A 13719-nucleotide genomic window follows, 5' to 3' on the forward strand; every position below is an offset into this window, starting at 1 on the left:
GGCTGTTCGCTACAGCTCTTCAGCCCACCAGCTTCACCGCTCAGCTCTCTGACTCCCCCGCGTTGTCTGTGTATTACAGGTGCTGACCACGGCTGTGATGACAGATCTGCCTTTCATCTCCAACATCCTGTCGAGACTCTTTGAGAGCTCCCAGTACCTAGATGACGTGTCACTGCACCACCTGATCAACGCACTGTGCTCCCTCTCTCTGGAGGCTATGGAGATGGCCTATGGGACTAACAAGGTAATTACTTCACAGGTACTTCATTATTGTAGATGTAGCCAGAGCAACACCGTATGACCTCTCTTGTCTTCTGCATGAGCCTTGTGTTACTTAATGTCTATTAGATACCGGGTAGTTTGGTTCCTGGATTTGGATTGGCTGGAAGCTGTGGTATATTTAAGCAACAAGGCCCGAGGGGGTGTGGTATATGGCCAAAATACTACGGCTAAGGGCTGTTCTTAAGCACGACGCAACAGGGAGTGCCTGGTTACAGTGCTTAGCCGTGGTGTATTGGCCGTATACCACTTTATAAACTGGGTGGTTCGAACCCTGAGTGCTGATTGGCTGACAGCTGTGGTATAACAGACCGTATACCACGGGTATGACTAAACCATTTGTTTTTACTGCTCTAATTACTTAGGTAACGAGTATATAATAGCAATAAGGCAGGGGTTTGTGGTATATTGCCAATATACCACAGCTAAGGGCTGTATCCATCCTCTACAACATCCGTAGAGTATGACCCTACCTCACACAGGAAGCGGCGCAGGTCCTAATCCAGGCACTTGGCCTTTCCTGTCTGGACTACTGCAACCCGCTGTTGGCTGGACTCCCTGCTTGTGCCTGAAAACCCCTGCAACATCTTTAACCCTACCTCTTCAAAGAGTAGGGTTAAAGATCAAAGACCCTCCTCCCCTTTTCAAAAAGGCCTTTTGTGAACGAACACTCACACTTGACCCCCCCCCCAGCTCTGACTGCTGATTAGCTACTTTACTGAGGATTTCAGTTACCATGCCTGTGATATGCGGTTGTCCCACCTAGCCATCTAAAAATGCTAAATGTATCCAGGCGGGTGGTATATTGGGCCATATACCATACCTCCTTGGGCCTTATTGTTTTAATACCTATATCCACCAAACTGATCACCCCTGTGTTCTGTTGTCGTCCCGTGTCAAGGAGCCGTCTCTATTTGCGGTAGCCAAGCTGCTGGAGACCGGCCTGGTCAACATGGATCGTATAGAGATCCTGTGGAGGCCCCTCGTTGGACATCTGCTGGAGGTACGTCTTACAGTAGCCATTTAAAGTGGTAGACTGTGTGCAGGTCTGTGTCTGTTCTCTTGCCAACTCCTTCTGCAATTGTCACGCCTTGACAAAGAGCACAAACGGATCTAGGGCCAGGTTAGTGAAGTGTTTTTTTTTGGGGGGGCGCTATGCTGTAGCCTGTAGCTGTATGTCCTTCGGTACGTTTCAAGCCCTCTCGTATGATGGTAGGGGCTCTTCCATTTCTAATGGTGTGAGTGGCATCTGTCCCCTATTTAGTGATTGTGTTATAGCTTTACAGATGCGGTCCCATATATTGCCTCCATTACATGAATCACTGTTTCTTCTATAATAAGTTAAAATTGTGTGTTTGTTTGATTTTACAACCACACAAGACCAAGAAGAACAAGAACAATCTATGTAAACTGTAATTGTGATTTTTTTTTTTTTTTTCAATGTCAAAGGCCTGGACTAAATTATTCAAAATTGGAATTAATTTGGTTGGAGATGAGTGAATCTTGTTTATGTGTAATTGCAGGGTGAAAATAGCCATTCAACCAGTTTTGAAAAGAGAAAACGGGACATTCTGCTTCATTGCGCTCTGTTGTGGAGTGCAAGGATGCCAATATATTTGACTGCATCTGTATCTGTGGCAGTTCTGTGTGTTTGTCTAAAACAAACGGTTCCTCCTTAAGTTGTCTTTTCTCCCTCTCTTTTGCAACCCATGTCTGTTTTTGCAGAAGGTAAGCTCGGAAACTTCTCCTCCCAATCATTTGCTTTCTCTCTCTTTCTCTCTTTTCATTCCGTCTGTCTCTTCGCCTGGCATCAAGGTGTTGGAGCTGAGAGTTTGCGATGTGCAGCTTGCGACAGGTTTTCTGTTTGCTTCGCTGTTGCTGTTTGATCAAAATTGCCTCGCACACATGAGTTACATTTCTGGAACTCTGTTTTTGTTTGTCTGCATACTATGCAGATACCTGCACATTTTTTAATGCATCTTACCTTATCATCGCTAATGATATGCCAGCTTTTCTCGGCCAGTCACACACTTGTTTGACGTTGGCCAACAATCAGACAGCACAGACACTTGTAGGCTGTGCAGGGGGGTGCTGATGTGGCATCTCATTCACTGTATCGAACAGCCCAGGGGAATAGTGAGATGTGCAGCAAAGCAACGAAAGCGGCTGATTTTCACCAGAGCTTTTCATGATTACGTGTCTGTCAAATGGAATGACCTGATTTCACTGTTGTGCGAGTAGAAAATCCCAGGCATACAGTCTGTTTTAACCACCTGCTGTGAGAAACGGGTGGCCTGTTTGAACTGCCCCTGACTCACATCCCTTTCTCTCTCTATCAATATCGCTTTCTCTCTCTCTCTCTCTCTCCCCCTCCCCACTCTTTCCCCCTCCTTCTGCAATGCTTGTGTGTGTACTGTGTGATGTCTGATCTCTCTCTCTCCTCGTCCCGTGTGTGTGTGTGCCCTACCCAATGATGTTACCTGCTGCAGGTCTGCCAGCACCCCAACGCCAGGATGAGAGAGTGGGGGGCTGAGGCTGTTACCGCCCTCATCAAAGCTGGCTTGGCCTACAAGCACAACCCCCCTCTAGCACAGAACCAGGTACCGCTACTACCCCATCTCTCTAATCTTCACCCAGTCACATCCCGGGGGGAGAAAAAAGTATTTAGTCAGCCACCAATTGTGCAAGTTATCCCACTTAAAAAGATGAGAGGCCTGTAATTTTCATCATAGGTATACTTCAACTATGACAGACAAAATGAGGGAAAAAATCCAGAAAATCACATTGTATGATTTTTTTATGAATTTATTTGTAAATTATGGTGGAAAATAAGTATTTGGTCACCTACAAACAAGCAAGATTTCTGGCTCTCACAGACCTGTAACTTCTTCTTTAAGAGGCTCCTCTGTCCTCCACTCATTACCTGTATTAATGGCACCTGTTTGAACTTGTTATCAGTATAAAAGACACCTGTCCACAACCTCAAACAGTCACACTCCAAACTCCACTATGGCCAAGACCAAAGAGCTGTCAAAGGACACCAGAAACAAAATTGTAGACCTGCACCAGGCTGGGAAGACTGAATCTGCAATAGGTAAGCAGCTTGGTTTGAAGAAATCAACTGTGGGAACAATTATTAGGAAATGGAAGACATACAAGACCACTGATAATCTCCCTAAATCTGGGGCTCCACGCAAGATCTCACCCTGTGGGTCAAAATGATCACAAGAACGGTGAGCAAAAATCCCAGAACCACACGGGGGGACCTAGTGAATGACCTGCAGAGAGCTGGAACCAAAGTAACAAAGCCTACCATCAGTAACACACTATGCCGCCTGGGACTCAAATCCTGCAGTGTCAGACGTGTCCCCCTGCTTAAGCCAGTACATGTCCAGGCCCGTCTGAAGTTTGCTAGAGAGCATTTGGATGATCCAGAAGAAGATTGGGAGAATGTCAGATGAAACCAAAATATAACTTTTTGGTAGAAACTCAACTCGTTGTGTTTGGAGGACAAAGAATTCTGAGTTGTATCCAAAGAACACCATACCTACTGTGAAGCATGGGGGTGGAAACATCATGCTTTGGGGCTGTTTTTCTGCAAAGGGACCAGGACGACTGATCCGTGTAAAGGAAAGAATGAATGGGGCCATGTATTGTGAGATTTTGAGTGAAAACCTCCTTCCATCAGCAAGGGCATTGACGATGAAATGTGGCTTTCAGCATGACAATGATCCCAAACACACCGCTCGGGCAACGAAGAAGTGGCTTCGTAAGAAGCATTTCAAGGTCCTGGACTGGCCTAGCCAGTCTCCAGATCTCAACCCCATAGAGATTCTTTGGAGGGAATTGAAAGTCCGTGTTGCCCAGCAACAGCCCCAAACCATCACTGCTCTAGAGGAGATCTGCATGGAGGAATGGGCCAAAATACCAGCAACAGTGTGTGAAAACCTTGTGAAGACTTACAGAAAACGTTTGACCTCTGACATTGCCAACAAATGGTATATAACAAAGTATTGAGAAACTTTTGTTATTGACCAAATACTTATTTTCCACCATAATTTGCAAATAAATAAATTAAAAATCCTACAATGTAATTTTCTGGATTTTTTTTCTTCTCATTTTGTCTGTCATAGTTGAAGTGTACCTATGGTGAAAATTACAGGCCTCATCTTTTTAAGAGGGAGAACTTGCACAATTGGTGGCTGACTAAATACTTTTTGCCCCACTGTAGTACCCAAATACAGGGACTACTGTACACTATTCTATCTAGAAGTCGGGTAGCTGTTACAATGGAAGGTGATAAGATGACTTGCTATTAGTCGGCTTCACCATACCAGCCCACCCACACATAGTTGACCTTGTATATCTTAAGGCAGTGGTTTGTATGCTTGTCCTTGTTTATGTAATATAACCACTCCCTTCTCTCTTCCTCTGTCCCTTTTCTTTATTTCTGTCTCTCTCTCTCTCACTGTCTCTCTCACTGTCTCTCTCACTGTCTCTCTCACTGTCTCTCTCACTGTCTCTCTCACTGTCTCTCTCACTGTCTCTCTCACTGTCTCACTCTCTCTGTCCCTCTGTCAGAGGCTGCAGCTCCTGCTGTTGAACCCTCTGAAGGAGCTGTCCAACGTGCTCCATGCAGACATCCGTCAGAAGCAGCTGGAGAGCGTGCTGCAGATCCTCCAGAGCCAGGGAGACAGTCTGGGTCCAGGCTGGCCCTTAGTGCTGGGGGTCATAGGGGCCATCCGAAACGACCAGGGGTGAGAGGGAGGGGGGGGTAGCAGCATTGAAAAGGGAGAGGGGGGGAGACTGGGATGGGTGATGCAGAGGGAAAAGCTCCGTGATCCATATTTAAAAGCTGAGATTGTAACCCTTCTTAACACCTATTTCATCTTAACATGCTGTATTTTCTCTCTTGTCCAGCAGTCGACTGTTCACTCTGTTTTATGTCTGAGTCTGACAAGTGTCTGTCTGTCCCCTGTCGCCTAGAGAGTCGTTGATCCGAACAGCCTTCCAGTGCCTGCAGTTGGTGGTGACTGACTTCCTCCCCACCATGCCTTGCATGTGCCTCCAAATCGTAGTGGATGTGGCCGGCAGCTTCGGTCTCCAGAACCAGGAACTCAACATCAGCCTCACCTCCATAGGACTCCTGGTACAACCGCAGCATATTGCATATATTGTTTTATATTCTCTATTGTATTGGGATTTTTAATTCATTCTAGTTCATATTACTGCTGCGGTTATACGTAGCTTATAGTTGCTGCTGCGTCCCCTCATCGTTACCCCTCTCCCCGTTTTCCCCAACAGTGGAACATCTCCGACTACTTCTTCCAGAGGGGCGAGGCCATCACCCAGGATCTAGAGAGGGAGGAGGCCGCGCTGCAGAAGCAGGCTCGGGAGAAGGGCGAGCCCCTGAACAGGCCCTTCCACCCAGCCCCTCCCTTCGACTGCCTGTGGCTGTGTCTGTACGCCAAGCTGGGCCAGCTGTGTGTGGACCCCCGGCCCGCCGTCAGGAAGAGTGCCGGTCAGACCATGTTCTCCACCATCGCTGCCCACGGCACCCTGCTGCAGCAGTCCACCTGGCACATCGTGGTCTGGAAGGTACTCGGTTCAGCCAGTCACAATGATCATAGACTAAATCAGTCTTGAATGGTGCATGGCTGTAGAATCCTGTGGCGTACTGAAAGGTAGTCAAGTCCTGGAGTTGTACTTTTGGGACCTATCAGTTTAGTGATCGTACGTGCTGCAGCTAGTACTTTATACCCGCCTTAATGACCATCTGCCCTCTGGCGGTCCACATCAACTCCATTTTTTTTTTTATGTCTGTGTAAAACCAGGTGCTGTTCCACCTGCTGGACTGTGTGAGGAAGTCTTCCACCACAGCCGACAAGGAGAAGATTGAGTCAGGGGGCGGGAATATCCTCATCCACCACTCACGGGACACGGCTGAGAAACAGTGGGCGGAGACCTGGGTGCTGACGCTGGCAGGGGTGGCTCGTATCTTCAACACCAGGAGATACCTGCTGCAGCAGCTAGGTGTGGACGCTTTTAACTCTTCTTGTGGGGACATTTTGTTTAGTCCCCACAAGGTCAAATGCTATTTCTAGGGGGGGGGTTAGGTTTAAGGTTAGAGTTAGGGTTAGAATTACAGTTAGGCGATAGGGTTAGTTTTAGGGTTAGGTACTAGGTTTAGGATATGGGGTTAGGGAAAATAGGATTTTGAATGGGACTGAGTTTTGTGTCCCCACAAGGTTAGCTGTACAAGACTGTGTGTGTGTGCCTGCATCAGTTGCCTGCTACTGTAGATAGACTGATGTCATAAAGACATCAGTCAGTCTAGTCAGTTGACAAAGGTAAATAGTAATGATCTTGTGCTCTACGGACGGTACTCCTCCTGCCAATACATTCATCCTGTCTCCACGCATCTTCAGTACAATACCTGTAATGCTATATAGTCAATACGGTACCTTTTTAATTAATTGAGCCCAACAATGACCTCTTCTTATCTGATCGTGTGTCCACTCCACAGGTGACTTCTTCAAGGCGTGGGAGGTGCTGCTGGACCACATCCAGTCTGCTGCCCTCAGTAAGAACAACGAGGTCTCCCTGGCCGCACTCAAGTCCTTCCAAGAGATCCTCCAGATCGGCACGCCCGTCAAGGACTCCGCCATGCCCACCGAGGCCCTGGCCCTGGCCGTGATGGGCGTCCCCCCTGTCCTCATCGACCCCCTCAGCGCCTCGGGACCCGGCAGACACCTGCTGCGCTCCGACTCGATGCTCGAGAGGCTGACGCGCTACAATGGAGCCGAACTCCAGGCCCCTCCCCAGGGGGAGGAGTCTGCGCTGGAGGACGCAGCCCTGTGGTGGTCGGCGTGGAACACCTGGTACCGGACGGGCACGGACAGCACGAGGCCCCCTAGTGGCGGGACGGGGACAGACAGACCCTCCTTCGTCCCCAGCCAGCCCTTCCTGACAGCGTTAGTCCAGATTGTCCCTGCCCTCTACCAGCACATTGAGACTGGCTTCAGCATGGAGGACCTGAGGAAGCTGGGGGTGATCCTCCACGGGGCCGTGTCCATACCCATCAGCAGTGATGCCTCACCCTTCATCCTGCCCTCCTACACCGAGGCTGTCCTCACCAGCCTGCAGGAGGCCGTACTCACAGCACTCGACGTGCTGCAGAAGGTGGGTGGGCTACCACACTAGATACATTATAACTTTTTACATTTTTATAAAGGGTTGTTATATGGGCGGCAGGTAGCCTAGTGGTTAGTGTTGGGCCAGTAACTGAAAGGTTGTTGGATCGAATCCCCGAGCTGACAAGGTAAAAATCTGTTGTTGAATAAAGCAGTTAACCCACTGTTCCCCGGTAGTCCGACATTGTAAATACAAATAAAAAATATGAACAGCCAAAGGCATTTTCCAGGTGCTGATTTAGCTAGTACTGTTCAAAGCTCAAAGGCACCCCTTTGAGTAGATGTTTCGTCTTTGTCCTCTGTGTTATAGAAACTAGCATGGCAATTTTAGTAATTTTTTTATTTTTCTCCTACACTTAATATGTGCTATTGAGGCTGATATCCGATTGTGGGGATAATTTTTAACATGATCCCCTGATGGGAGTCAGTAGTGACTGAGGTGCCCTGGTTCTAGTGAGGTCAGTAGTGAGTAAGGTTCCTGTCTCTCCCTCTGCAGGCCATCTGTGTGGGCCCAGAGAGCCTGCAAGTCATGTACCCGGCCATATTCGAACAGCTGCTCCTCTTCGTCGAGTTCTCCTGCAAACCCCCCCAGTATGGCAAGCTGGAAACCAAACATGTGGCCAACGCTAAGTACAACCAGGTAACAAATCACAATCTCTCTCTCTCTCTCCACCGTTGTCTTTCTCTATCGCTTTGTGTGCAAATTTGTCTTCCGCTCTCTTTCAAGCGTTGTCTCGATATCTCGGGTATTTTCATTTAATGGAATGTTGTTGAATTTTTTTTCGATGCCAGTCATCTGTTTCTCTCCAGATTTTCTGAGCATGGTCATTCCCCCTCTCTGATGTTCATGAAGCTCCTCCCGTTGCTTTGTCTGGTCCTCATGTGCCCTGCCCTATTGTCCTAATCACATGACACATAGCTGGGTCTTTCAAACTGCATCTGCAGCCCTAAACCATCCCTCTTCTTTCTCTCTCATTCACGCTAGCCCTTCGGGCCGGCAGCACGCTAGCCCTTCGGGCCGGCAGCACGCTAGTCCTTCGGGCCGGCAGCACGCTAACCCTTCGGGCCGGCAGCACGCTAGCCCTTCGGGCCGGCAGCATGCGAGCCGCTAGGTTACTTTTTTCCGTTTTTTGGCAGGTCACAGACCAAGTTCATGATTCTTCCCTTTTCTCAAAATGAAGGACAAATGAGACCCCATGAAGTCTACGTTTTATTGATTCACTTAATCTCGTACAACCTCTGTTTTTTGTAGGCTAGTTGATGATGCCTTCTTTGTTCATACTATGTTCAAAACAGAAGGGAATCTTTAAAACAGGGTTAGGTAACTAAATTCATGCTTTGGAACAGATTTTCCTGTTTTTGATTAACACATTTTAAACTGAATTCCTGTTGATTTTAGTCTTTTTTTATACTAAGAACTAAAATCCTGAATACACAGTGTAAGGAAAATGTATTTGCCCGTTTCTGATTTTCCCAATTTTTGGGGGGGATATTTTTGATAATTCACTATCATATCTTCAACCAAATATTAGATTAAGGGAACCTTACTTTACAAATAGCAAAAAAATGGCCTGACATTCTCTTGTAGAAATTCTCTGGTGCAGAGCAGAATTCATGGTTCCTTCTATTAAGGCAAGTTGTCCAGGTCCTGAGGCAGGAAAGCATCCCCGAACTATCACATTACCACCACCATGTTTGGCCATTGGCTTGAGGTTCTTACTGTGAAATGCAGTTTTTGCACTTTTGTCCAAAATGTTATACTCAAGTTTGCCTAGATAATCATCAAGACACTTGGAAGAATGTTCTATGGACATTCAAAAGTATAAACTTTTTGGACGACATGGGTCCGATTTATGCCTGGCAAAAACCAAACACTGCATTCCACATTAACAACCTCATAGCAACTGTCAAGCATGGTGGTGGTAGTGTGATGTTTTGGGAGAGCTTTGCTGCCTCGGGACCTAGACGAATTGCCTTAATAGAAGGAACCATGAATTCTACAGGAGAATGTCAGGCCAAACCTCTGAGCTGAAGCGTAGCTGTGTCATTCGGCAAGACAATGATCCAAAACACACAATCAAGTCTATGTGAAAATGGCTAAAAAGCAACACATTTTACATTTTTGGAATGGCCTAGTTAAAGTCCAAACCTAATCTCAATTGAGATGTTGTGGTAGGACTTGAAACGAGCAGTTCATGCTTGAAAACCCAAAGATGTCGCTGAGCATGGAAGAGTGGGACAAAATTCCTCCACAGCGACGTATTATAGGAAGTGTTTGGTTGGAGTCATTGCATTTAAAGTTGGCACAACTAGTTATTGCATGTAAGGGGGCAATTACTTTTTCCACACAGGGGGCATTGGGTTTGCATAACTTTGTTTATGAAATAAAGTATGTAATTGTTGTGTTATTTGTCCTTTATCTAATATTAGGTTTTGGTTGAAGATCTGATAACATTCGCTTAGAAAGGGGGCAAATAATTTTAAGGCACTCTGTGTGTATATATATTTATTATAGATTTTTTTTTTTCCTAAAAACTTTTGGGGGGGACAAAAGAAATGCTCGCAGGCCGCCTGTTGCTGACCTATGCTTTAATAAAAAGCTAGGCTCTTAATCCGTGTTTTTCTAACTCACACTTACAAATAAATACTGTCAACTGGTGTACCAGTTCCTTTTTCTATATTGATGAGTGGTTTTGTTTTCATGGTGGTGGCTGAATCAGCTATGCTAATTAACGCTACACTACGCACTCACTCGGAAGTGAAAGCTCCGAGTCTATCTTGTCAGTTGACCTGTCAGTCATTTATACTGTCACTTAGTCAGTCTGTTGTTCAATCAAACCATTAACAAACATGATTGCCACGGTCAGTGGCGACAATTTGGTATAAGAACGCCAGGCACCGGCAAACAAGTTAATTTTCTTCTCGTTGTTGTGTTTTTGTGTCGTACTATCCATCTGGATCAACCTTTTAGATCCAACTGTTTACATCGGTGAGTTACCACCTCCCTTCTTCAGCCCCCTTTAGTCCTCTTGCTCACCTGTATTCAGCTGTGTTCTAATGCTCAATGGTCCCATCGCTACTGCAGTAGATGAGGTCTTACCATGCAGCGGGTGAAAAGCCTCATCTACATCACACACTCCATGTTACCTACCCCTCCGTTGTTCTGTCTGCCACTAACAAGTGGTTATGCCTCGATCTGTCCCTACTACCGACCTTTCTTTCTCATCCTCATACCACTTATCTTACTGTGTTTGGGTGTCGTCCATTTCTGTGGATGTTTTTCTATTGCAAGTTTTATGGTGCTTTGGTCCTCTTAGTATTTACGCAGAGGGGTGTTTTCAGATTTAGTTAATCCCACTCTCTCCTTCTCGGTCTTTCTCTACAGGCGGAATGGGTTGCCTTAAACTACGTGCCCTTTGCCGAAAGGTCCTTGGAGGTGGTGGTGGACCAGTACCACAAAACAGCCTGTCACAAAGCTGTCATCAACGAGAAAGTCCTTCAGAACATCATCAAGGTACTGTCCCTGACATTACCATCAAGATGTATTGCTTTGTTTAGAAGTGTTCACGTAAAAGGAGTCGCTCGGAAACTGGAACTTTTTTTTTTTTTTTTTTCGTGGTTGTGGAGCTACTCCCTAGTGTAAAATGTCTACACCATTCTGAATATATTCTATATCGCCTATTGAAGTCCATCATCATACTCCAGTCACTAGTGTTTCTGTCATAAACGAGCTGCTCTTTGTGGTGGGGAAACAACATCCCTTCACAAAGCTCTCAGGTGTTCCTCTGTTTCCTGTGGGTCAATGGCAGGGTCAATGGCATAGCAAGTTCTTTCTCATTGAGGCCCATCTGACCACTCTCTTCTAGTATCTTCTTATTAAAGCATTTCCCAAAACGAGAAGAGTACTCTGCCAAGAACTCATTAAGAGTTCAAACCAACCCCCCATCCTCCTCTCCATTCGCTCTCGCTGTCTCCTGAGAAAGGTCACAGCCCTAAAACCTTGGGGAAGCCCCGTGCGTAATGGGAAAAGGCAGCCGTTTATCACAAAGACGGTCTGTTTCTGTTCCGTTACTTATTTTTCCATGTGGAAAAAAAAAGAAAGAGAACATCAATGCCTCAACAGCTCCAGTTGTTTAGTTGCGTCTGTGATTGATGTTACACCTCTAAGTCTCTGTCATTACTGAGTCCCCCCCCCCCCCTCAGTGTTCCTCGGAGTCTGTCAGTGTAATTGTTCAACTGCACTAGCAAATCTGGCACCAGGCATGTCCATATGTTGGAGGCTCCCATTGTGTTACCACCGCCCCTCCCCCTCTTGTCACAGAGACTCTGAGATAATGTGTAGCATATTCAGTCACACTGCATCTAAATATTAACCTTAGTGATCTTAATTTCCCCTCCCCCCACCTGCTCTCTCCTTGAATCCTGAGGAAATAGCCTGGAAATCAAGGTTAGGTGTTGGCTAATGCACCAACAGACCTGGCAACCAGGCTAGTCCCTACATTGAAGACTCCCATTGTGTTCTAACCCCGTCGTTTCTCTCCGTCCTCCATAGACCCTGCGGATGCCCCTGGGCCTGAAGTATGCGTGTCCGTCAGAGAGCACGTGGAAGCTGGCCGTGTCATCCCTGCTCAAAGTGTTGTCCATCGGGCTGCCCGTGGCCCGCCAGCATGCCTCCTCTGGGATGTTTGAAACCATGTGGCCAGAGCTGGCCAATGCCTTCGAGGATTTCCTCTTCACCAAAAGGTAGGCGTACCCCCTTTTCTCAGGCAGTTCATCTAAAATATGAGGCACTCCCTTTTACCTTTTTAAAAAGCTTGTGTTGTGTATTGGTATTTTCTTATTCAAATAGTTTTTTTTTTTTATGTCCAGTATGTAGCTTTCTGGGCAACCTGATCAAATTCACATATAAATTAAAGTTGTAGATGTGTTATTCTCATAGAACAAACCAGACTTGCATTCAGTGTGTGCTATTTCTATGCTTACCATTCTTAAGTTTTCACTTCTGAGTCTTTTTAAGTGTTGGTGTTGTACACCAGCTTCAAACAGCTGAAGATACGATATTGAAAATATATTTCACAGCGGTTTAGATTGTATAATGATACTCTACACTTGCTTGTTTTGTCACATGAACTGAAATTAGACAAACATTACATACTTTTAGCAAGCAGGGAATGGTGGCAGTGATTTCTCCATATTGCGCCTAAAGCAAGTCTGACAGACAGACGTTTTGATGCACCCGCGTCTTCCTCAGTCTGCGAAAAGGTCATTGATTCAGTATAGACAACGCATGGAGGAATGGGACTTGATTAGCAGTAAAGCAGTAGCTGATTCACTGCATTTCTGTTTCTGTTGTTTTACAGCACACCTCCAGACAATGTGTCCATCCAGGAGTTCCAGAAGAATGAAGCCATTGACGTTGAGGTGAAACCTGACTTCACTTCAAACAACCTTTCGAATTAGATTACCGCCTTTTATTACCTGCCCGTCACGCAGGTCTGTTTGTGTCCTCTCTGTGTGTTCTGTAGGTGGTGCAGCTGATCAGCACAGAGATTTTACCATTTGCCAACTTCATCCCCAAAGACTTTGTTGGTCAGATTATGACCATGCTCAATAAAGGATCCATTCACTCACAGTCCTCCTCATTTACAGGTCAGAAACCAACACTGGGTCAGAACCACCCACTTTTATTCCAAATACCTCGTGATTTTCCCACCGAATATTACCTATTAAAAGAAAAAATAAATGATACTGGCAACAATAGGATCAGATTTTTCTTGAATTAATTGCAATGGCAAATATCTAGCATCACCAAAAGAAAATATTAAGATGAACTTTACTGTGTAGCACTGATCTGTTCTCTCAGCATGTCTTTCCTACCGTCCACAGAGGCAGAGATAGATGTGCGGATGCGGGAGGAGTTCTCCAAGGTGTGTTTTGAGACGCTGCTCCAGTTCTCCTTCAGTAACAAGGTGTCCACGCCCCAGGAGGGCTACATCTCCCGCATGGCCCTCTCCGTGCTCCTCAAGAGGTCCCAGGACGTGTTGAGGCGCTACGTGGACGATGAGCGGCTGAGTGGACGCTGCCCACTGCCCAGGTGAGTCCACGAACACCATTAAAGCAATAGCCCTAAACGACCGCCATCACCTCTCTTCGCCCCAGGACTACAAGACCCCCCCCCCAGGACAGGGATGTAGTAGAGGGTACTACAAGACCCCCCCCAGGACAGGGATGTAGTAGAGGGTACTAC

The 13719-nt window shown here is 46.4% G+C and overlaps 1 protein-coding gene across 2 annotated transcripts in view; it reads left to right on the forward strand.

The window, feature by feature from the left end:
* LOC135509543 (protein MON2 homolog) overlaps positions 1-13719 on the forward strand; it is a 49427-nt gene that overhangs the window by 29708 nt on the left and 6000 nt on the right. Inside the window, exons 18-32 of one of the 2 annotated variants that reach the window (XM_064930281.1) lie at positions 80-244; positions 1181-1282; positions 2769-2879; positions 4861-5036; positions 5266-5428; positions 5584-5877; positions 6114-6312; positions 6806-7461; positions 7969-8112; positions 10444-10461; positions 10858-10986; positions 12025-12215; positions 12833-12893; positions 12998-13121; positions 13359-13566. In XM_064930281.1, the coding sequence (XP_064786353.1) occupies positions 80-244; positions 1181-1282; positions 2769-2879; positions 4861-5036; positions 5266-5428; positions 5584-5877; positions 6114-6312; positions 6806-7461; positions 7969-8112; positions 10444-10461; positions 10858-10986; positions 12025-12215; positions 12833-12893; positions 12998-13121; positions 13359-13566 (2741 nt within the window). The remainder of the gene's footprint in view (positions 1-79; positions 245-1180; positions 1283-2768; positions 2880-4860; positions 5037-5265; positions 5429-5583; positions 5878-6113; positions 6313-6805; positions 7462-7968; positions 8113-10443; positions 10462-10857; positions 10987-12024; positions 12216-12832; positions 12894-12997; positions 13122-13358; positions 13567-13719) is intronic. The other variant, XM_064930282.1, reaches the window with a different exon arrangement.

This window comes from Oncorhynchus masou, chromosome 22 (assembly GCF_036934945.1).
Source record: "Oncorhynchus masou masou isolate Uvic2021 chromosome 22, UVic_Omas_1.1, whole genome shotgun sequence".
Lineage (NCBI taxonomy): Eukaryota > Metazoa > Chordata > Actinopteri > Salmoniformes > Salmonidae > Oncorhynchus > Oncorhynchus masou.